The sequence below is a fragment of the Oncorhynchus tshawytscha genome, linkage group LG32 (assembly GCF_018296145.1).
Source record: "Oncorhynchus tshawytscha isolate Ot180627B linkage group LG32, Otsh_v2.0, whole genome shotgun sequence".
In the NCBI taxonomy this organism is placed as follows: Eukaryota; Metazoa; Chordata; class Actinopteri; order Salmoniformes; family Salmonidae; genus Oncorhynchus; species Oncorhynchus tshawytscha.
Genome location: NC_056460.1, coordinates 13938568 through 13961244, shown reverse-complemented (window position 1 = coordinate 13961244; position 22677 = coordinate 13938568). Strand labels below are relative to the sequence as shown.

General features: G+C 42.7%; 1 protein-coding gene across 1 annotated transcript in view; it reads left to right on the top strand.

Moving 5' to 3' along the window:
* The window catches only part of sorcs3 (sortilin related VPS10 domain containing receptor 3), a 200644-nt gene that overhangs the window by 88058 nt on the left and 89909 nt on the right, over window positions 1-22677 (top strand). The window contains exon 2 of the mRNA XM_024401532.1: window positions 5761-5828. Coding sequence (XP_024257300.1) covers window positions 5761-5828 — 68 coding nt within the window. The remainder of the gene's footprint in view (window positions 1-5760; window positions 5829-22677) is intronic.

Sequence of the window (22677 nt, the reverse complement as noted above, 5' to 3'; positions counted from 1 at the left end):
AGTGCCTCTCCATCCGGAGAGCAGTAGGGAGACCAGAGAGAAGGATAGAACAACAGGATATTGAAAATCTATCCACAACCACCAAAATGGTGGTGAAACCATCAGAGGAGGGGAGATGGATAGATGAGACCAGGGATGCTGAGGCACGGGAAGGGGAAGGAGTTTCCCTGCTGGAGTGTTACGGGGGGATTTGGATGCGGCACATACGGATCAGAAGTTGACGTAGTGAGAGACGTCCTGCGCCAAGGTGGGCCACCAGTATTTTTCAGATATAGATTGGGTAGTGTGAGAAATACCTGGATGTCCAATTACAACAGTTGTGTGTGTCCAGGTCAGCAGCCGACCCCTTATCCCTGTGGGAACGTAGATGCACTCAGGAGGAGGCGGACAGTTATTGGGCGTGGGCTCCCTCTCCAGAGCCTGGCAGATGTCTACATCTACGTCCCAGACCACAGGGGCTACTACTGTAGAGGATGGGATTATAGATACATTCTGGACAGGACGCTCTCCCGAATTGTAGAGACTGGACAGGGCATTGGCTTTGGTGTTCTTTGAACCTTGGTGATAGGTCAGCGTGAAGTCAAATCTTGTGAAGAAAAGGGTCCACCTTGCTTGGTGTCAATTCAGACTCCTAGCTGTCCGTGTGTACTCCAGGTTCCGATGGTTCGTGAGAATGATGAATGGGTCCTGGTGCCCTCCAGCCACTCCGCAGGTCCAGTTTGGTAAAGAACCAGGCCCCGCGGAGCTGATCGACGGCTGTTGGCACCAACGGGAGAGGTCAATGGTACTGAGTGGTGATTTCATGGAATCCTCTGTAATCAATACAGGACGCAACCTCCATCGTTCTTGGCCACAAAGAAGAAACCAGCCAACGCAGGAGAAGTGGACGCTCGGATAAACCTTGTTGGTGCGCCTCTTTGATGTACTCCTCCATGGCCTGGGTCTCATCCACCAACAGAGGATAGATGGGTCTGTGCGGGGGCGCAGAACCTGCAAGCTTGATGGCACAGTGCCAGGGGCGATGAGAGGCAGGTGGCATGGGTCTTGGAAAATACATACTGCAGGTCCTGATATACCTCCAGGATGTTATGCTGAAGGGTAACCACAGAACTCTCAACCGACATGGAACCACAGGGATGGGGAAGCAGGTCCTCCGGCTTACAGGTGACCAGTCTGTGATTTTCATCCTCGACATTGAGATGGTGGGGTTATGGCATTGAAGCCAAAAGAGGCCGAGGATGATCTTGGGAACAGGTGATGAAGAAGGGGATGTTCTCCTGAGGAATAGACTCCACGGTGAGGGGGAGTGGTTGGATGATGTGTATGATGGTTCCTGATCATAGTGGCCGATTATCGAGGTCTTTAACCGGGAAAGGAGAGGAGAGCGGGTATGAGATGATGTTAAGAGAGGAGGCAAGGGTCTGGTCAATAAAGTTCCCCTTGGCACCGGAATCCACTAAGGCTGGTGACAGAGTACATGAGGGACATCAACTAGTGTGATGGACACCAACAAGGGTTTAGCAGAAAGTGATGAAGAGGGAATACTCACTCCTGTCCCAGGAGGTGGGAGATCATGTGACAATCCCTCTGCTCTTGTGGATCCCAACGTTGTAAAGTAACAGACACCACTGGAGCTGGTGCCCTCCTTGACCACAATAAAGACAGAGCCCCATCTGTCTCCGTCTGTGTCGCTCTGCCGCAGGGAGGTGTGTGACCTCTACCTCCATGGGTTCAGGCTCTGATCCAGAGAGTTCACTGAGGGAGGGAGAGAAGCGATGAGAGTACCGATGCTCCCAAAGTGGGTTATCCAGACGGATTGGCTGTTGCGAGGTCCAAGGAGAGGTGCGTCCAAGGAGAGGTTGTCGTCTCGACAGGTTAGTTCCTTCTGGACCTGCTCGCGCAGCCCTCTTCTGAATAGCGTAGGAAGCACCGGCTCATTCCATCCACTGGGTGCTTTTACTGTCCGAAAGGTGAGAGCGTACTCAGCAGCTGTCTGTTCCTCCTGTCGTAATTGGAGTAGGCGCTCACCCCCGTCTCTGCCTTCCTTTGGATGATCGAAGATACATTTGATCAGAGCCATGAACCCCTCATTTGAATCTAGCTCCTCCTCTCCCCTCTCCCAGATGGCCGTAGCCGCCCTCCCAGTCAGCAGATAAATAATAGTGGCAACCTTGTACCTCTCGGTTGTAGGGGCTCCCATCTGGTGGGCAAAGTAGAGGGAGCATTGAAGTAGGAAACCACGGCATTTACAGTAGATGTGTTGTAGTCATATTCATCTAGGGGGGACAAACGAGCATCTCTGACCTGAGCGGGTTGCTGAATTGGATGTTGTGCTGGCTCGTTGGGTCAACTGCTTGTAGAATATCCTCTGCTAGTTGACTGCAATGACTCCCAGGTATGTCTGAGACATTGCACACTGCAAAGAACCTCTTCCATAGCCGTCCCCAGTTGTGCCAGCTGGTCGTGGTGTTGAGGAAGAAGGCATCCCTGCTCATCGACCCATATTCTGTTTTCCTGCTGCTTCCATTGTTTGAGTCAGTAGTCTGTAACGAAGACGCTGAGAGTCGAGAAGCAGGTGTTACATTTAATAAAACAACAAACATGGAACGAGACAATATAGCAGTGGCATCTACACATAAACACAGAAACAATACTGACTGGGGAAAGAACCTAAGTGAGTGAGGTAATGGAGTCCAGGTGTGCCTCATGATGAAGTGGTTAGTATATCGGGGATGTCGAACGCCAGAGGGGGAGGAGCGGGAGTAGATGTGACATCACTTTATCATTATGGGGTATTGTGTGTAGATGGCTGAGAAAAAATATATATATTCAATCCATGTTGAATTCAGGCTGTAACTAAAGAAAATGTGGAGTAAGTCAAGGGGTATGAAAACTTTCTGAAGGCGCCGTAGCTAAATTCTAAGTGTGCAATCAAGTAGAATAGATACAGAAGTCTTTGAATGAGAGGAATCGTTGTGTAAACAGGCAGAGCTCTCCTTAACCTACATCTATGCACGTGTCTCAAGAAAAAAAGAAGATATAATCAGCAAATGGTCGACTACTACTACATTCATGTTTTAATGATTATTATGTGACATGTTCCATAACGCCGCTACTGTGTGGTTATTGCAAGAATGGTGCAACACTGTGGTCGCAATACTGCGCCAGTTTATCCACAAGGACACAGACATTCTGAGGTGTTATTTTATTAACCAGGCGTTTCCACCACACCGCACTGATTTAACACTCCTGAGGGACTAGATACTCGTTCAGTATTCACTACTGAAAAGCACAGTTAATTTAGTGTCCTTGTAACCGTGCCGCATAGCATTGACCCCGGCGATAGACACCAGCAGTTTGCGAGGCTAATACAATGAAACTTCCGATTGGCTTGGAGGAGATATGAACTGTTTTCTCAAAGTCATTAGTGACCTATCATTAGCGTGCCGCAGAGCTAAATCAGCATTCAAAGTTGTGTTCGTTACTTTGAATTGGGTCTTTGTGGCCATGGGACATTTAGTTATGCTAATAACATGTTTTCACCACAGTTGGTTAATTGCGAGGCAACAAGCTGACATTTTCTTCCATGCATTGCCGGTCAATTAGGGTTTTCGAAGAGGGGAGAGTATACTTGAAAAAAGGCTGCCTAGTGAAATGTAATTCTTTACAGTTTCGGTCATTCGTATTGCATTGAATCCATTGTCAGTCGACTAAACAGAACCAACAAAGATCGGCATTATGTAAACAAACTTGACAATATGTTTCAAGGAGTTGCTGAATGTTCAGTATTCTTTGCAACCGCCCCACATTTATTGATTTCACCGGTTGTATTCCGTTTGTGGCATTTTCGGAGACATAATTATGATTTTCATGAGGGTGATACAAGCTGACAGGATAAAAGTATTCTCTGGGATTTCAGCTGGTGCCCCAGTTATTCAATGTGAATTTTCTATTCATGCTGTCATGGAGGGGGACTGCTTCCTGTCTGTGTGGTGCCACCCCCTGGCAGAGGAGAGCGAGCTTGTCTGACAAAACATCAGACCCCTTCAGGAATCTCCATACACAGGAGCATGCAAGCGCACGCACACACACACACACACACACACACACACACACACACACACACACACACACACACACACACACACACACACACACACACACACACACACACACACACACACACACACACACACACACACACAATCAACACTCCAAGAAAAGCTCAGTTTTCCTTTGCATATTACAGGCATGGCATGAATCCAATTTCCTTCTTCTATGTTATTATGCCTCTCTCTCTACATTGCCCTCTCTCGCAGTGCAATCTTGCTTGGCCTGAACCATCTGCTCACAGTCTTAGGAGGAGCAGAGAGGCCCCGGGGTGGTGGCACCGTCTCTCAGAGAGAACCATCAGTGGCTCCCCAGTGAGGTCCAGGCCAGTCCTTGGGGCTCTTAAGGCCCAGCCAGGCTAGTGAGGCCAAGCCTGGAGCCTGTACACATGAACCACCGAGGTCAGGTCTAACAACTGGTGTAGGTTTTATTCCCTTCTCCCTCCTGAGTTCCATTTTCCTGATGCATATCTCTAAATGTAGTCAGGCAAGACGAAGAGAGACCGCTAACGAATCACCTTACAGCGAAGTGACTCAAGTCAGGCTTGTCGGTTTACTTTAAGGAAGCATACGCTTGGTGCAAAGCGGGGGACGGTAACAAGAGACAAGTATGCAAATAAATAATTAAAGCCAGATTCTGTTTGGTTTGTAACGTTAGATAACAAAGCGACTGCTGTGAAAATAGCATTTATTATGTAAAAACTCATCCCTCCGTGCGCACTTTCAAGTCATCTGGGCGTGACAAATGGTAAGTAATTAAGGTTCGAGTCATTCTGTTCCATGTTCTTGTATTTAACAAATTCCAGCGTCAACCTTGGAATTAACGACGCAACCCGGAGGTGGTAATGTAAATCGTTAGTAACGCTGTGACCATCTGGCTGTTGTGGCATTTATAGTGTTGTCTTCCCAATATTACTCTTTGTTTGTCTCCTCCACAGACTCCATATGTGCCCAGGTTATAGCCTACCATATGCTGAATTCCAAATCAATCCCATGGCCCTTTCTACCCACTAGCCTCTTCTGTAGATCTATGATAGGTTAGGCTGGATAGTTTTAAGCAGAATGGTAATAACTTTTTAACAATTTGCCTTCTAATAGGTGGGGGGGGGGATTTTTGCCATACAGCTTGGACCTACAGTAATATAGGAATACAGGAATACATGAATATAATCCTGCAGCACAAGGACATGTAAATGATTATGTGAATTATAAGTATATATATATATATATATATATATATATATTACATTGCAAACTTCATAAGCCTTTTTAAATGTTAAATACACTACAAGTTGAACATTTCCTACATGACAGCCTAGGAGGAGTTATAGGGGTTGATTTTGGATTCTGTGATGGACGCCACTTCAGGCTTCACCGAGTCAAAAAAACACAGAGTTCTCTGGGCCTCTGTTGTGATATCAAATCTGACCAAAGCTATGGGAACAGAGGGGCTGACTGCAGGATCATGCTTGTTTTTGTTGTTTATGCTGGTTTTGATTGTTTTTTAATGGAATACGAAGGTTGGTGTTCTTCTAAGAGAATATAACATAAGTGTGCCAAGTCTCTCTTGTCTTCTCAGAGAATCACCTGTGGCAATTCTTAAAGGCTTATTACATACTTATAACACCTGTGATGTCTGTTTTGTTTCCAGGTGATCCTGATTCTGACCAAACTCTACGACTTTCACCTGGGGAGTGTTACAGAGAGCACCTTGTGGAGGTAAGACAGTAGCCTTTCTTCATATCTCCTTCTCTGTCTCTCTCACTTCCTCTCTCCCTCTTTCTTTCCCTCCCTCCCCTGACACGTATTCAGAATCATCATAGGAACAATAGTGCAGTGCCCCTCCATCTTTCTCTCCCCCTTTTCCCTACCCCTTTTCTCTTTCTCTCTTCCCTCACTGCTTTGTACAAGACTGCTAGATACAAAGCAGCATTGCACTACTGAGCATTGGGCAGGGTGCCCCAGGTGAACAATGACTAGTCTCTGCTCTTGTGACTGCATGTTTAACATGATGTACCACTGATGTACCTCTGTCCCCCTTCCACTTTCCCAGGGAGACTAACACAAAAACAACACTGAGTAACACAAGCGCATTAAAAATACACTGACAAAAGGAGAATGATATAAGCCCCCTTTGAGTCAATGGGAAGCTATGAGCATTACCACCATCAATATATTTTTGTACCGGTGTACCGGACAGGTTGTCTTCATTCATTACTTTCGTTACTGTTTTTTCTTGTTCTTTTTGCTGGTGACTGTAGTGGTGACACAGTAAGAGCTTGTGGTCCTTTCAGGCAATTGTGTGTGTCAACACAATGAAAGTTGAATGATTCTTGTAAGATTATAGCGATGCGGCTCTCGGTGTGTTTCTGGGACCCAGATAGTTAGACTGTGACGTGTGTAGCTCACTCTCCTGTTGAGTGAGTCAGACTGACGACAAGGAAGAGAGATGGAAGGAGAGAAGGGGAAGGAGAGAGAGGGAAGTAGAGAGAGGGAATAAACAGACATTCCTAATTTAATGTTCTGTGTTTTGTTATTCCAAGACTTACATTTAATGAAAACTTTAAAACCCTAATTTATTTTCCATGTGTTTCAGTACAGCATTTATTTTCCATTGTGTAACGAGGGAGGATTCAATCTTCATCTTTTTTTTGTTCATTTCAATTCATATTTGTATTATTGTTAGTTACACATAATACTGCACCATGTTTGACTCCAGCACAGACTCCAGTAATTGGGCTTGTTTAGATTGCCAGCTACAACACTATCCATTACAGTTACTAGATACCTGTCCAAAATTGTAATCAGTAACGTAACTTTTGGATTACCGAAACTCAGTAATGTCATGACTCACCTGTGAAGATCTGAAGGATCAGGTTACAGTGGGTCCGCTCTACAGCGCCCTCTCTCTCCCGTGGAGGAGGAGAGGGGTGAAGTTGGCCGTTTTATGACTGTCGTAAATACCTTGTAGAAACTCTCCCTCTGGGCTTTGCAGGAGGAGGGGAAAGAAACCTCTTTGTTACAAGGAGATTCCTCCCACCAAAACGGTAACATCAAAAGGTTGAATAATGAAACACTATTTCTGTAATCCGAACAGTTGGAATAGCCCTTGGGTACTGAAAGAACAATTGTCAGATCAGTTGTTGTTTTGGGATCTCATTAAGGATGGTATAACAAAATAACTGTATCTCTGAATGTGTATATTTCCCAGTTATCAGATTTACATCTAAATGTTGTGGAACTTATATGATTAAATATGAGAAGATGTGAGAAGATGAAATGTGATGTTAGCCTTCTAAATGAGAATTGTTTTTCATATAAAAGTTTGAACCAGTCAGTTACCGCACCCACGTGAGCACAGACATTATGTCAACGTCATAGAACGGCCCGTTTGCCAGAGTGCTTAAAAGGACTGGAGGACGGGAGTCCCCACGTTGAAATGGCTACAACCATCTATAGACCAGTTACATGCAACGTGAGCTGAAAGGTACGAATGGTTAGAAACTCGGAAACTCTCTCTCCATATTTACAATGGCCGTATTTTTCACATGTATGTACAATAAGCCCACTATCTGTCTCTCCCACTCTGTCTTTCCCGCCCCTTATTTGCCACCACCCCTTTCCATTGTCTACCAAGCCATCATATCAGGTTAGTCCACTAGGGACTTTTCATTGCATTGTCTAGTGATCAATGAGAGAGCTATCCTGTTTGTGTGTTTATGTAATTCTGCGTGATTATTTAGTTAGTTAGTTAATAAATAATTAAGCCAATTTGTGTATAGCTGATTCATCATTTATTCTAGGGTTCATGCAAATATCCAAGATTTTGCATCATTCAGAATGAGACTGAAGGTAAATACAATTAATTCATTGACTGTGACTGATGTAAGATATATTTATATCTTTAGAGTTTAGTTGGAAGATAGTAACTGGTTAAATAACTTTTTTCTGTGGTGCCCCAGATTACTACTTAATTAATTGTTATACGATTGAACGTGGTATGTAATCATTTTAGAAAATAACATGCAAACATTAATTATAGTCATGACACGACAGTAAGGTAATCTGATTACTTTCGGTTACTTTTAGATTGCCTTCCCCTGTATCACAATCGGCCATGATTGGGAGTCCCGTAGGGCGTCGTCTGGGTTTGGCCAGTGTAGGCCGTCATTCTAAATTAGAATTGGTTCTTAACTGACTTTCCTAGTTAAATAAAGGTTCAAAAATATATAAAACAATAAGAGGCATTAGAAGATGACAAAAATATATGTTACCAATTGAATGACATCTATTTCAGGATGAATCAATGTTAAAGTTTACATAGCTGGCCATATATGGATGTTAAATCTTACTTTACAGGTTGGTTATGTAGGCTTCTTCTAACCCATCACTTTCTACCTGTCACGTCCTGACCATAGAAAGCCTATATTTTCTATGGTAGAGTAGGTCAGGGCGTGACTACGGGTTTTAGTCTAGTTTATTATTTATATGTGGGGTTCTAGGTTTAATTTTCTATGTTGGGGTTTGTGTATGATTCCCAATTAGAGGCAGCTGGTAATCATTGTCTCTAAATTGGGGATCATACTTAAGTTGCATTTGTCCACCTGTAGGTTATGGGATATTGTTTGAATGTATGTGTTTTTATTTAGTGCACGTAGCATCTCGTTAGTCACAGTTCGTTGTTTGTTTATTGATTATTGTTTTTTGAGTTTCATTTAATAAACATGCGGAACTCAACATACTCTGCACCTTGGTCCGACATTCATTATTATAACGATCGTGACACTACCACATATAATAATACAATTAAATTATATATTTACATTAAAAACCAAAGTCTATCAGTATTCCAGTCATTACAATAAATGTTATACCCCTTGATCTTCAACAATAGGACTTGGAAATGTGGAAGTATAGATTAGCCAAATTGTTTTACCTGAGCATGACCCCAAAACGAAGGACGTATTAGCAAGGCCTACTCTGTTGTTTTACAATTTTGTTGTCCTGGAGGACTGATTGGGATCATTAATTCAACTTAATAAATAAATGCTGCGCTCATGGAATGGCATGCTTTGATCACTACTGAAAAGTGCTATTTACATGTGAAAAATGAATGCCATTTGCTGCATTTGCTAGAGGCCTATTGTTTACCTTTTTGTTGGTGACACTTTCATATATTGATAATATGTAGCTGTTTAAAGGGCAAATCCACAGATGAAACAATAACAAAATGGACACCCTGCATCTGTTTTGGTAAAATGCTGAGGGGTGGGCCTGGAGAAATGTAACCACTATCAGATTAAAAAGCAGAGCTATGGATGCAAGTGCTGAACATCCATGATATTAAAAGCATTGTTTTAACCATGTTATGAGGCTATACAGTGTTTGTTTACATTTACACTGTTTACAAAAATTGGGGTAAAACAAGCTTATATTTTGGGTTCTCATGGAGTGTGACAGTTGAACTAAGCTCATGAGCCATTTATAACTTATATTCTTCAAGAATCAATGGATAACTGTCACACGATCTGTAGTTGCTACATCCATTTTTGGACTTTTACATTATTTATAAGTCCAAAAATGGATGTAGCAACTACAGATTCCCCCTTTCTATCAAAAGGGTGCAAGTTTGAGCATGTGTCCATTAGGCCTATGGATTTTTTTATCAGCATGAATTAGATGGAGCATTAAAAGCCCCACTTTTATTCCATAGGCTTGGATCCACAATATGCAGCTGTTGCAAGTGTGCATTTTTCACTGGCTGTCCACTGGTTTCAAAAACAATGATTGATAGGCTGCTTAAACTTCTTGAATTCAACCATTAAACAATGGTTTAATAATCCAACAGGGGCAGGCAATAGACAGGTCAAGGCAGGCAGGGGTCAGTAAATCAGAGGTGGGGCAACGGTACAGTGGTTTGCAAAAGCATTCACCCCTTTGGCATTTTTCCTATTTTGTTGCCTTATGACCTGGAATTAAAATAGATTTTTGGGGGTTTGTATCATTTGATTTACACAACATGCTTACCACTTTGAAGATGCAAAATATTTTTTATTGTGAAACAAACAAGAAATAAGACAAAAAGACAGAAAACTTGACCGTTCATAACTATTCACCCCCAGTCAACTTTTGCAGCAATTACAGCTGCAAGTCTCTTGGGGTATGTCTCTATCCCATTTAGCCACTGGGATTTTTGCCCATTCTTCAAGGCAAAACTGCTCCAGCTCCTTCAAGGTGGATGGGTTCTGCTTGTGTACCTCAATCTTTAAGTCATTCCACAGATTCTCAATAGGACTGAGGTCTGGGCTTTGACTCTGCCATTGCAAGACATTTAAATGTTTCCCCTTAAACCACTCAAGTTTTGCTTTAGAAGTATGCTTAGGGTCATTGTCCTGCTGGAAGGTGAACCTCCATCCCCGTCTCAAATCTCTGGAAGACTGAAACAGGTTTCCCTCAATAATTTCCCTGTATTTAGCGCCATGTATCATTCCTTCAATTCTAACCAGTTTCCCAGTCCCTGCCGATAAAAAACATCCCCACAGTATGATGCTGCCACCACCATGCTTCACTGTGGGGATGGTGTTCTCAGGGTGATGAGAGGTGTTGGGTTTGCGCTAGATATAGCATTTTCATTGATGGCCAAAAAGCTACATTTTAGTCTCATCTGACCAGAGTACCTTTTGGCGAACTCCAAACGTGTTTGCTTATTTTCTTCTTTAAGCAATGTTTTTTTCTGTCCACTCTTCCGTAAAGCCCAACTCTGTGGAGTATACGGCTTAAAGTGGTCCTATGGACAGATACTCCACTCTCCGTTCTGGAGCTTTGCAGCTCCTTCAGGGTCGTCTTTGGTCTCTTTGTTGCCTCTCTGATTAATGCCCTCCTTGCCTGGTCCGTGAGCGGCCCTCTCTTGGCAGGTTTGTTGTGGTGCCATTTTCTTTCCATTTTTAATGATGGATTTAATGGTGCTCTGTGGGATGTTCAAAGTTCCTGATATTTTTCAATAACCCAACCCTGATCCGTACTTCTCCACAAATTTCTCCCTGACTCGTTTGGAGAGCTCCTTGGTCTTCATGGGGCCGCTTGCTTGGTGGTGCCCCTTGTGTAGTGGTGATGCAGACCCTGGGCCTTTCAGAACAAGTGTATATATACTGAGATCATGTGACACCTAAATTGCACACAGGTGGACTTTATTTAACTATTTATGTGACTTCTGAAGGTAATTGGTTGTACCAGATCTTAGGGGCTTCTTAGCAAAGGGGGTGAATACAGTGAGGGAAAAAAGTATTTGATCCCCTGCTGATTTTGTGCGTTTGCCCATTGACAAAGAAATGATCAGTCTATAATTTTAATGGTAGGTTTATTTGAACAGTGAAAGACAGAATAACAACAACAAAAATCCAGAAAAACGCATGTCACAAATATTATAAAAATATTTGCATTTTAATGAGGGAAATAAGTATTTGACCCCCTCTCAATCAGAAAGATTTCTGTCTCCCAGGTGTCTTTTATACAGGTAACGAGCTGAGATTAGGAGCACACTCTTAAAGGGAGTGCTTCTAATCTCAGTTTGTTACCTGTATAAAAGACAAAGAGCTCTCCAAGCATGTCAGGGACAAGATTGTAGACCTACACAAGGCTGGAATGGACTACAAGACCATCGCCAAGCAGCTTGGTGAGAATGTGATAACAGTTGATGCGATTATTCACAAATGGAAGAAACACAAAAGAACTGTCAATCTCCCTCGGCCTGGGGCTCCATGCAAGATCTCACCTCGTGGAGTTGCAATGATCATGAGAACGGTGAGGAATCAGCCCAGACCTACACTGGAGGATCTTGTCAATGATCTCAAGGCAGCTGGGACCTTAGTCACCAAGAAAACAATTGGTAACACACTACGCCGTGAAGGATGGAAATCCTGCAGCGCCCGCAAGGCCCCCCTGCTCAAGAAAGTACATATACGTACATTCTTGCCTGAAGTTTGCCAATGAACATCTGAATGATTCAGAGGACAACTGGGTGAAAGTGTTGATGAGACCAAAATGGAGCCCTTTGGCATCAACTCAACTCGCTGTGTTTGGAGGAGGAGAAATGCTGCCTATGACCCCAAGAAAACCATCCCCACAGTCAAACATGGAGGAGGAAACATTATTCTTTGGGGGTGTTTTTCTGCTAAGGGGACAGGACAACTTCACCGCATCAAAGGGACGATGGACGGGGCCATGTACTGTCAAATCTTGGGTGAGAACCTCCTTCCCTCAGCCAAGGCATTGAAAATGGGTCGTGGATGTGTATTCCAGCATGACAAAACACACTGCCAAGGCAACAAAGGAGTGGCTCAAACAGAAGCACATTAAGGTCCTGGAGTGGCCTAGCCAGTCTCCAGACCTTAATCCCATAGAAAATCTGTAGAGGGAGCTGGAGGTTTGAGTTGCCAAACGTCAGCCTCGAAACCTTAATGACTTGGAGAAGATCTGCAAAGAGGAGTGGGACAAAATCCCTCCTGAGATGTATGCAAACCTGTTGGCCAACTACAAGAAATGTCTGACCTTTGTGATTACCAACAAGGGTTTTGCCACCAAGTACTAAGTCATGTTTTGCAGAGGGGTCAAATACTTATTTCCCCCATTAAAATGTAAATCAATTTATAACATTCTTGACGTGCGCTTTTCTGGATTTTGTTGTTGTTATTCTGTCTCTCCCTGTTCAAATAAACCTACCATTAAAATGATAGACTGATCATTTCTTTGTCAGTGGGCAAACGTACAAAATCAGCAGGGGATCAAATACTTTTTTCCCTCACTGTAAATATGCACTTTTTTAAAGTAATTTTTTTTCATTTCACTTCACCAATTTGGACTATTTTGTGTATGTCTGTTACTTGTAAGAGAACACAGGTATAAATGCACAGGGGATATTGGGGAAGATGAGCGACACCTGGAGAGGGGTGGAGACAATCACAAAGACAGGTGAAACAGATCAGGGTGTGACAGTTATTGGGTTCAAATACACATTTAGATTTGTGAACAGCTATCCACAACAACCACAATCCATAAGCCGCAAATAGCTACATGAGAGAGCAGCAGTGTGATTTGGCACGTACAGTTGCCTAGTGGTTAGAGCATTGGGCCAGTAACCGGAATGTTGCTGGATCAAATCACCAAGCTGACAAGATAAAAAAATCTATTGTTCTGAGCATGGCAGTTAACCCTCTGTTCCCTGGGTGCCGAAGACGTGGATGTCGATTATGGCATGCGGAAGACACATTTCAGTTGAATACAATCAGTTGGACAGCTGACTAGGTATCCCCCTTTCCCAATGCGCTATGTAGATATCACAAACTGCAGTCATCCTTACCTCCAAACATTTATTCAAGCTGGTTAAACCTCTTGATGCTACCCATCCCGGATCCGGGATCGTGACTACGGCTCAAGCTCATTAGCATAACGCAAAATGTGAAAAAATATTCTTAGACATATTTAACCTCCACACCTACACAAGTCCAATAGCTCAAATGAAAGATAAACACCTTGTTCATCTACCCAGCAAGTCAGATTTCTAAAATGTTTTACGGCGAAAACATAGCACACATTTATATTAGACCACCACCGAAACAAAATGCAAGCGGCGGCCATTTTGTCCCAGAAAATATAAAATTTAAAAGTAGGATTAAAAAATAAATAATTCACTAACCTTTTGAAAATCTTCATCAGATGACAGTAATATTACATGTTACACAGTACATTTTTTTTTTTTCAATAATATGCCATTAATATCCATAAATCTCTGTTTACAATGGACATTTCAAAAAATGCTACTCAAAATGTCCGGAGAAATTATGATAGCTCGGACAGATAACGTCAGATAACAAGCAATAAACATGACTAAATATACATGTTCTACATATAGTTACAAAGATACACTTCTTCTTAATACAACCGCTGTGTTACATTTATTTTTAACGTTACAGAATTCGTTCACTAGTCTATGCTATGAGTCGGCGCTCAGATATTAGCAGTGTCTCCTCTACGTTTGGAGTCCACAGAAACCCAAAATAACCACATAAATATTCCCTTACCTTTGATGTTCTTGATCAGAAGACGTAGAAGGAGTCATACTTACCCAATACATCGTTTGGTTTCAAGTTGTGCGTCTTTGTATTAGCATATGCTAACAGCTTCAGCTGAAATGCACCCAAAATAACTTCTGCTCCTTCTGGTCCCGCACTCTTGCGCAATCAAACTTCAAAATTACATATTATATGTTGACTAAACTGGTCAAACTAAGTGCAGAATCGAGCAAAATGATGTTTTTATCATGTAAAACAATGATCATCGCGAACAAACGAACCGGCTTCAACTGGTGTCTATTGGAAAAGAACGTTCCCCAAATCGGCCGCGCGCAATAGAGTGCATGTATGTGAGAGTGAACCGGGCATTTTCGCCCGCCAAAGGATGAGGGAGCGCGAAATTCAAACAATGAACGTGCCAATTGAAAGCAGACATCGCGCTGAACAAATACATACTGTTCCCAGATCGGTAGCTGCCTGGGAAGGGTGGGGGCGATGACGTCAAAGTTGACCCAACTTTTCTCTTGACAAGAGAGAGTTTGGGAGAAAGGCTGCCCTGAGAGTTCTGCTTTACATACAGACATAATTTAAACGGTTTTAGAAACTTTAGAGTGTTTTCTATTCAATAATTATTATTATATGCATATATTAGCAATTTTGGAAAAAATATTTTCAGTTTACTATGGGCACGCACTTCCTCCAACGGGGGCAGTATTGAGCCATAAGCTCAAGAGGTTAATCTTTGGGTGCCGACAGCAGTCGCACCATTGGAAGACATAACATGGACTTTAGCATACAAAAAAGCCTATTCCTGCTCATTTCCCGCGATCCATCAAACACATTTGGTGTGTCATCATAGTGTTCTCTGACTTGTGGTCAGACACTCTCAGGTGGAATAGACTGAAACTTGTGCCTTTTTTCAATGCAGATTTGTAACGAGATTCGTCTTCCTCTGATGCGGAGTGTGAAGGATCGGACCAATATGCACCGTGGTACGTGTCCATGTTGAAATTTATTAACACTGAACACAAAAAACAAAATAACAAGGAGAACGAACGAAAACGAAACAGTTCTGTCTGTTAAAGACACAGAGACAGAAAACAATCACCCACCACTAAAATGGGGAAAACAGGCTGCCTAAGTATGATTCTCAATCAGAGACAACGAACGACCCCTGCCTCTGATTGAGAACCATAACAGGCCAAACACATAAATACTACATAGAAAAAAGAACATAGACTACCCACCCCAACTCACGCCCTGACCAAACTAACACAAAGACATAAAGGAACTAAGGTCAGAACGTGACAGGATTTGAACGTTATTGAGAAAACAGAGAAGTGTCAAAGATTTTGTTTCGCAAACATATTTTCTGAATTTAAAAGTAATCCTCAAAGTAATCATCTAGTTTTTCAAAAGTATCCGTAATCCGATTACAATTTTTTTCTGGTAATTTAACGGATTAGAGTTACAGTTTTTTTTACATGTATCTGTTACTCCACAACCCTGACTTTATCTGTATGTAGCTATGGGATTTCAAGGTTAATACCTCTCTTCAGAACACAAAACACATCCACCCTTCTTTTATGAGGAGGTTTTCAGAGAGAAATTCAGATGAAAATAAGACTGACAATGACAACTGGTTTGTATGGTTTTTCCTTGTGCAGTTGTCCCTCCATCTGATAATGTAAGCATGCTCGTCTTCCCTCTCCATCCCCTTATTAGACGCTTGATTGTGGTCTTAATGATTTGCTGTAAGGTGAAGTCATATGATGACAACGAAGAGGAATTAGTGTTAATAAAAGTGACATTATACAATATTATAATGATCTGAAATGGGATTGCACTGTACAAGTGGATGTCGAATGCAAAGGATATCGAGTCTAGTAATTATTTAATGTTGTGAGAAGTGTGAAGTGGTATTGTTAGGTTAGAAGTTTAGATTAATTGTGTAATTGTGAAATGAAGTGTACTGTATAACACAACATACAGTATTTTAAGGGCATTTATGGGCATTTGTTTTAGTGAGTCTCTGTCACACATTTCTATGAATACTTTCCCAGCTGAAATGTATCACAGTTCAAAGCTCTCCTGCTGTGAATTAGAGGGTGTCAATTCACTCCTTAAATGGCCCGAGAAAGAAAGAAAACCTTTAAAATGTCTGGATAGGCTGCTATCAGATAAGCTGCTGTGTCTACTGAGAAAAAGGTGGCTACTGTACGAGGAACTCAGAAGCCATCATTGCCATGGTGAAGGGTATATACTCTGAACAAAGCTCTGGCTGACTAGACGTGCAGGTCTTCTGAATGTAACATCTAGTGATTTGGAGTGGAGAGGATTCCCCTGCAGTCAAACAGCGGAATAGGGACAGAGAGAGAGAGAGAGAGCGAGAGACGAGAGAGAGAAAAGTGAGAGACGAGCACGACAGAAGATACAGAGAGAAAGACAAGAAAGAGAAAGACAGAAAGAGAAAGGTTCATCTGGGCCATCCCTTTCATCTCTCCCTTCGCATTTAAACCCTCCTTCCCCCCATCCCCCACTCCCCTGGGGTCAGGCAGGGGTGAGGAGTGACAACCTTTCAAATGACATAATTTTGCTAAGCCCACTCACTCAGAGGCTGGCTGATATTTCACAGGTCAGTGCCTATAATAAGGCCTGTGTCGCAGAGAGAAGGGGACCTACCTGATGTCTCTGATCTATTACAATTGGACTTGGACGTTACCTGAAAACCCCAGAGGCGCTATAGAAATTTTATTGGAATCCAATACTTCCTCAAGTAGGAAGTCTAGAAAAGGCCTATGACTGAGATCTGATTATGATATTCATTTCAACATCTGACGTTATAGGTTTTCAGATCGATTCTCATATATTGTAGAATATCTATGTTTATCATATTGTGTTATCCTCAAGTCAAGGCCCATACAGTATATTTCATATCAAAGCTGCTCAATCTAGATTATTCATGAGCAGATGTCATCCTGGACTCGGCTCAAAACATAGGATTTGACAACATAGTCCTTTGCGTCAACAGATAGGCTTTAGTCCGTGGCATTGTAACGATTTGAAAGAATCCCTTGATAAACAATATCTACTTCTTCCGTTTTACAGTGAAACTGCTATGAAAAACACTCATAGTTCTGCTCTCCATATAGGATTTCTAGTAATTTCAATGGGCACATCCTTCTCCCCTCCCATTTCCTGGTGTCTGTTACACTAATCACTCATTCTATTATAGAAGAGGTAATTTATGTAGCTCCTTTCTCTCAATATTAAATTCAACCCTTTTAATTACATACTCTGGGGTTTCCACCCATATCCTGAAGCACACTCTAATTTACATTCTGTCATAAGAGTAAATGGTTGGATTTCATCACCAGCTCTAACCGCCAGCAGGCTTATACTACACGTTTTCAATACAAATGCAACTCAAGAGCAGCTCCCTTTTAAATCCGCAGCTCTCGGTTTTGTTCGTGGTTATCAGGTTAAAATATCATCAAGCCACCAAGTGTCGGAAATAAAGGCTAAATGATTGATCCTCTTGAGTGTGAGCTTAATTGATTGTTTTTTCATGCGGCACAGAAGTTGTCATTCGATCTCTACGACCCTCTACCTCGTTGTTGTGATACTAGGTTTGTTTTGGGGTTTCTAACTCACTGGACTTAATACGTCCATGTACAGGCCAGTGTGTACTGGTACAAATTGTACACTGACCCGTGCATGCAGACAGTACTGTACATGTTGCCTCAGACATGATGGTGCAATGTTTTGTATTCTATCTGGCCTACAAGTCATGCAGTGTGTGGCCTTAGAAGTCTTGAGTAAACCACTGGGTTTCTGACATAAATACTACAAGAAAGGCTACTTTCTGTTGTTAGGGGTCCTGATTGGCAGCCTGTGGTTGCTTGCTGTTGATGTGGGCCTACGTGTGTGTGTTGTTTTTAGTTTGCCTACCAATTGCCCTTTCCACATGATAGTGAAACCACAGAGCTGTCATGGATGCCATTTAGATTATGGATGGACTTTTGCGAACTCTGTGACAGAGTTCTGAGAATATTCCGGGGACTGAGAGAAGGTGACTGTCACGAACGTCGTAGTGAGGAGACCAAAGCGTAGCGTGATGTGAATCCATACTTTTAATGTAAGATGAAAATAACACGAAGTACACTAAACAAACAAAACAGAATATCAAAACGACCGTGACCACTATAAACACTGAGTGTAAACATGCAACATCACATAGACAATAACCCACGAAATACCCAAAGAAGATGGCTGCATAAATATGGTTCCCAATCAGAGACAATGATAAACACCTGCCTCTAATTGAGAACCAATCTAGGCAACCATAGACATATATAAACACCTAGATGAAAACAACCCCATAAACCTACAAAACCCCTAGACAGTACAAAAACACATACATCACCCATGTCACACCCTGACCTAAAAAAAAATTAAAATAAAACAAAGAATACTCAGGTCAGGGCGTGACAGTGACAGGGATGTGTCAAGAGAGAACACGAAGAACTGCCTCAATGCCAGCCAGACTTATCAGATTCCTGTGAACCTGGCCTGGAAAACAACATTATCCATTTCAATGAAAAAGATTAGGAATGATGTTACTTCTTCAACCTTCTCTTCCTGAAGTTTTGGGAAGATTTTTCTTTACTTCCTCCTTCAGATCAACTCAGCCCACCTCCCCATGATGCCTGAGTTATAATTTCCACATGATTGGCTCTGAAACTACTTATAGAGAGGGAGAAGGAGGAAATAGATCAAGGATGTAAGAGGTGGAATATTGCTTTCTCTCACTTTCACTCTCTCTGAGAGTTCTCCTTTTTTGTCTTAAGGTCGTTGTCCTGTTGGATGGTGAACCTTCGCCCCAGTCTGAGCGCTCAGGAGCAGGTTTTCATCAAGGATCTCTCTGTACTTTGCTCCATTCCTCTTTCCCTCGATCGTGACTAGTCTGCCTGTCCCTGACGCTGTAAAATATCCCCACAGCATGATGCTTCCACCACCATGCTTCACCATAGGGATGGTGCCAGGTTTCCTGTAGATCCAAAGAGTTGCCAAAGAGTTGAATCTTCTTTCTTCCTATAAAAGCCTGATTGGTTGAGCTCTGCAGAGATGGTTGTCCTTCTGGAAGGTTCTCCCATCTCCACAGAGGAGCTCTGGAGCTCTATAAGAGTGACCATTAGGTTCTTGGTCACCTCCCTCACCAAGGCCCATTCCCTCCCGATTGCTCCCGATTTGGATGGCCAGGCAGCCAGCTTTTGGAAGAGTCTTGGCGGTTCCAAACTTCTTTCATGATTGAGGCCACTGTGTTCTTATGGACCTTCAAGGCTGCAGACACATTTTGGTACCCTTTCCCAGATCTGTGTCTTAATACAATCCTGTCTCGGAGCTCTACGGACAATTCCTTCGAACGCATGGCATTGTTTTTGCTCTGACATGCACTGTCAACTGTGGGACCTTATATATGCATGTGTGTGCCTTTCCAAATCATGTCCAATCAATTGAATTTACCACAGATAAATGTTTCAAGTTGTAGAAACATCTCAAGGATGATCAATGCATACAGGCTCTACCTGAGCTCATAGCAAAGGGACTGAATACTTATGTAAATAAGGTATTTCTGTTTGTTATTTGTAGAAAAATTCTAAACTAGTTTTCACTTTGTAATTATGGAGTATTGTGTTCAGATTGATGAGGGAAAAAATGTATTTAATCAATTTTAGAATAAGCCTGTAATGTAACTGTTATGCATTGATATTGTAGTTTGTCCTTTTAGAGCACCTGTAACACCCCCCTCTACTTGCATTGGAATGCTTGGAACGTTTTGTCCTGTAAAACGCATTAAACAATGCCCACGTTAGTTTTTACTCCTGTCTCATGTCCTGCCCTTACATTAGTTGCATAAACAATAGAGAGTGCTGTACAATCGTAGCAACATGTGGAAAAGGGTAAGGGGCCTGAATATTTTCAGAACGCACTGTAAATCAAGAGTGTGTTTGTGGCCCCTCGTTCATTATGACATGGCTTTGGAAAGCCTGGCAAGATTCCGTACAATCATCGCTAATGCTAAAGTGCACACGGAAAAAGTGTGTGGAAGCACCTGTGTGGAAGCACAACTGTGTGGAAGCACCTGTGTGGAAACACAACTGTGTGGAAGCACAACTGTGTGGAAGCACCTGTGTGGAAACACAACTGTGTGGAAGCACCTGTGTGGAAACACACTGTGTGGAAGCACCTGTGTGGAAACACAACTGTGTGGAAGCACCTGTGTGGAAACACAACTGTGTGGAAGCACCTGTGTGGAAACACAACTGTGTGGAAGCACCTGTGTGGAAACACAACTGTGTGGAAGCACCTGTGTGGAAACACAACTGTGTGGAAGCACCTGTGTGGAAACACAACTGTGTGGAAGCACCTGTGTGGAAACACAACTGTGTGGAAGCACCTGTGTGGAAACACAACTGTGTGGAAGCACCTGTGTGGAAACACAACTGTGTGGAAGCACCTGTGTGGAAACACAACTGTGTGGAAGCACCTGTGTGGAAACACAACTGTGTGGAAGCACCTGTGTGGAAACACAACTGTGTGGAAGCACCTGTGTGGAAACACAACTGTGTGGAAGCACCTGTGTGGAAAGCACCTGTGTGGAAGCACCTGTGGAAGCACCTGTGTGGAAACACAACTGTGTGGAAGCACCTGTGTGGAAGCACCTGTGTGGAAACACAACTGTGTGGAAGCACCTGTGTGGAAACACAACTGTGTGGAAGCACCTGTGTGGAAACACAACTGTGTGGAAGCACCTGTGTGGAAACACAACTGTGTGGAAGCACCTGTGTGGAAACACAACTGTGTGGAAGCACCTGCTTTCAATAGACTTTTGTATCCCTTATTTACTCAAATGTATCCACTATTTTGACTGTTACCTGTGCATTACATAAGAAAATGAAAAATGTCATTTAATCTACTGGTCTCAGCTTCCTCTAGTTGTAAATAATGAATGGGAATCAGTTGTGCTCGTGCCGTATCCGCATAGCCAGAGCAAAGGTCCCACCTAAAGATTATACCCGAAAACCTGCTGCTGTGCCCTGACCCGAGCGTGACTCCACCAAGTCACACACAACAACCTTAATTCATTGTGAGGGAAGGGCAGAGCACGTGTTAGGGTGTTGTCAGGTCAGCGGTTATGAGGTGACCACATGATGAGTCAACACCTTTGCGTTTCAGGTCAGTGGCGATGCGCGGCGATGAGCGGGAAAAAGGCGGATGTCGCTGACTCGCTTGTGGATTTGTCTCGGTGTGACCTAAAACGCTCTCTTCACTCTCGTGCAGAAATAATCACGCCTGGAGGGAGAATCTCAAACTTTTATATGTTTATTGAAAGACTTGTTCTGGAAAAGAGCTTTGTGGAATGTGGAGAACAGGGGAGAACACGAGGTCAAGCTAAATCGCTTGAAGATGCACAGTCAGGAGTGAAAGAGGAATGTTGAACATGACAGAGGTGTCAACGAGACAGTATGTGAGGTCACTTAAAAACATCCTCCAAATGTCAGTGTTTCTTCCGCTATAGTTCTTCACAGCACTTCAAGAGTGCATTTGTGAATGAAAGTAATGACACGCAAACATGCCATGAAGGCCATGCTAAAAGTGCCATGAAAGAATGACTTGGGTCCATAATGAGATTTAAACTTTCATGTCTCATAGTTGTTTTCCCCTGTGTCCAGTAACTTGATTAAAGTGCCATAAAAGTATGATTTGTGAAATGGAAACGTTCATGTTTTTCCCCTGTGTCCAATAACTTATGACAAATGCTGTATCTTGTGCTCACTCTTATCTGTTATATGCGCACAGTTCCATGTTAGAGTTAGGTACATTGGGAGATTGAAACATTCCTGTCTCATACCTTTTCTCCTCCACACTGCTCAGTAACACTTGAATAATAATAATAATACATTTAGGGGGTGCTTATATTTGTCCTGTTACAAGTGTGTCATGGAAATGTGTTTCTTGCATATCCCAACTCCCCCTGAGACCCCCACAGGGAGTGGGGTTACGACCAGGGTCACTATTGCCCAGCGCCCCGGGAGCAATTTGGGTTAAGTGCCTTGATCAAGGGCCCAGCAACAGATTTCTCATCTTGTCGGCTCCAGGATTCAAACCAGCAACCTTGCCCAATGCTGTAAACCTCCAGGGTACCTGCAATAGCTATACAGTACCTACAGTACCTTGGTTCTTAACTAACATCTTCATTTCCCACAGTGGGAATATTTATTGACTTCCTAGTTTATTATCAAAAAGCCAGAGAGCCTAGGTGGTGTAGTGAATCTGTTTCTGCATCAGACACATTTCCCTGTTCCTGCTGTTGTTGTTCTGTTTCACACGTGGACTGTTTCATATTTCCTCTTCCTGTCTCTGTTGCCTGTTTCTCATTTTTCAAGGTCACTCCAAGTGTCGAGATAAAAAAGAAAAAACATCTCCTCTCACCGATT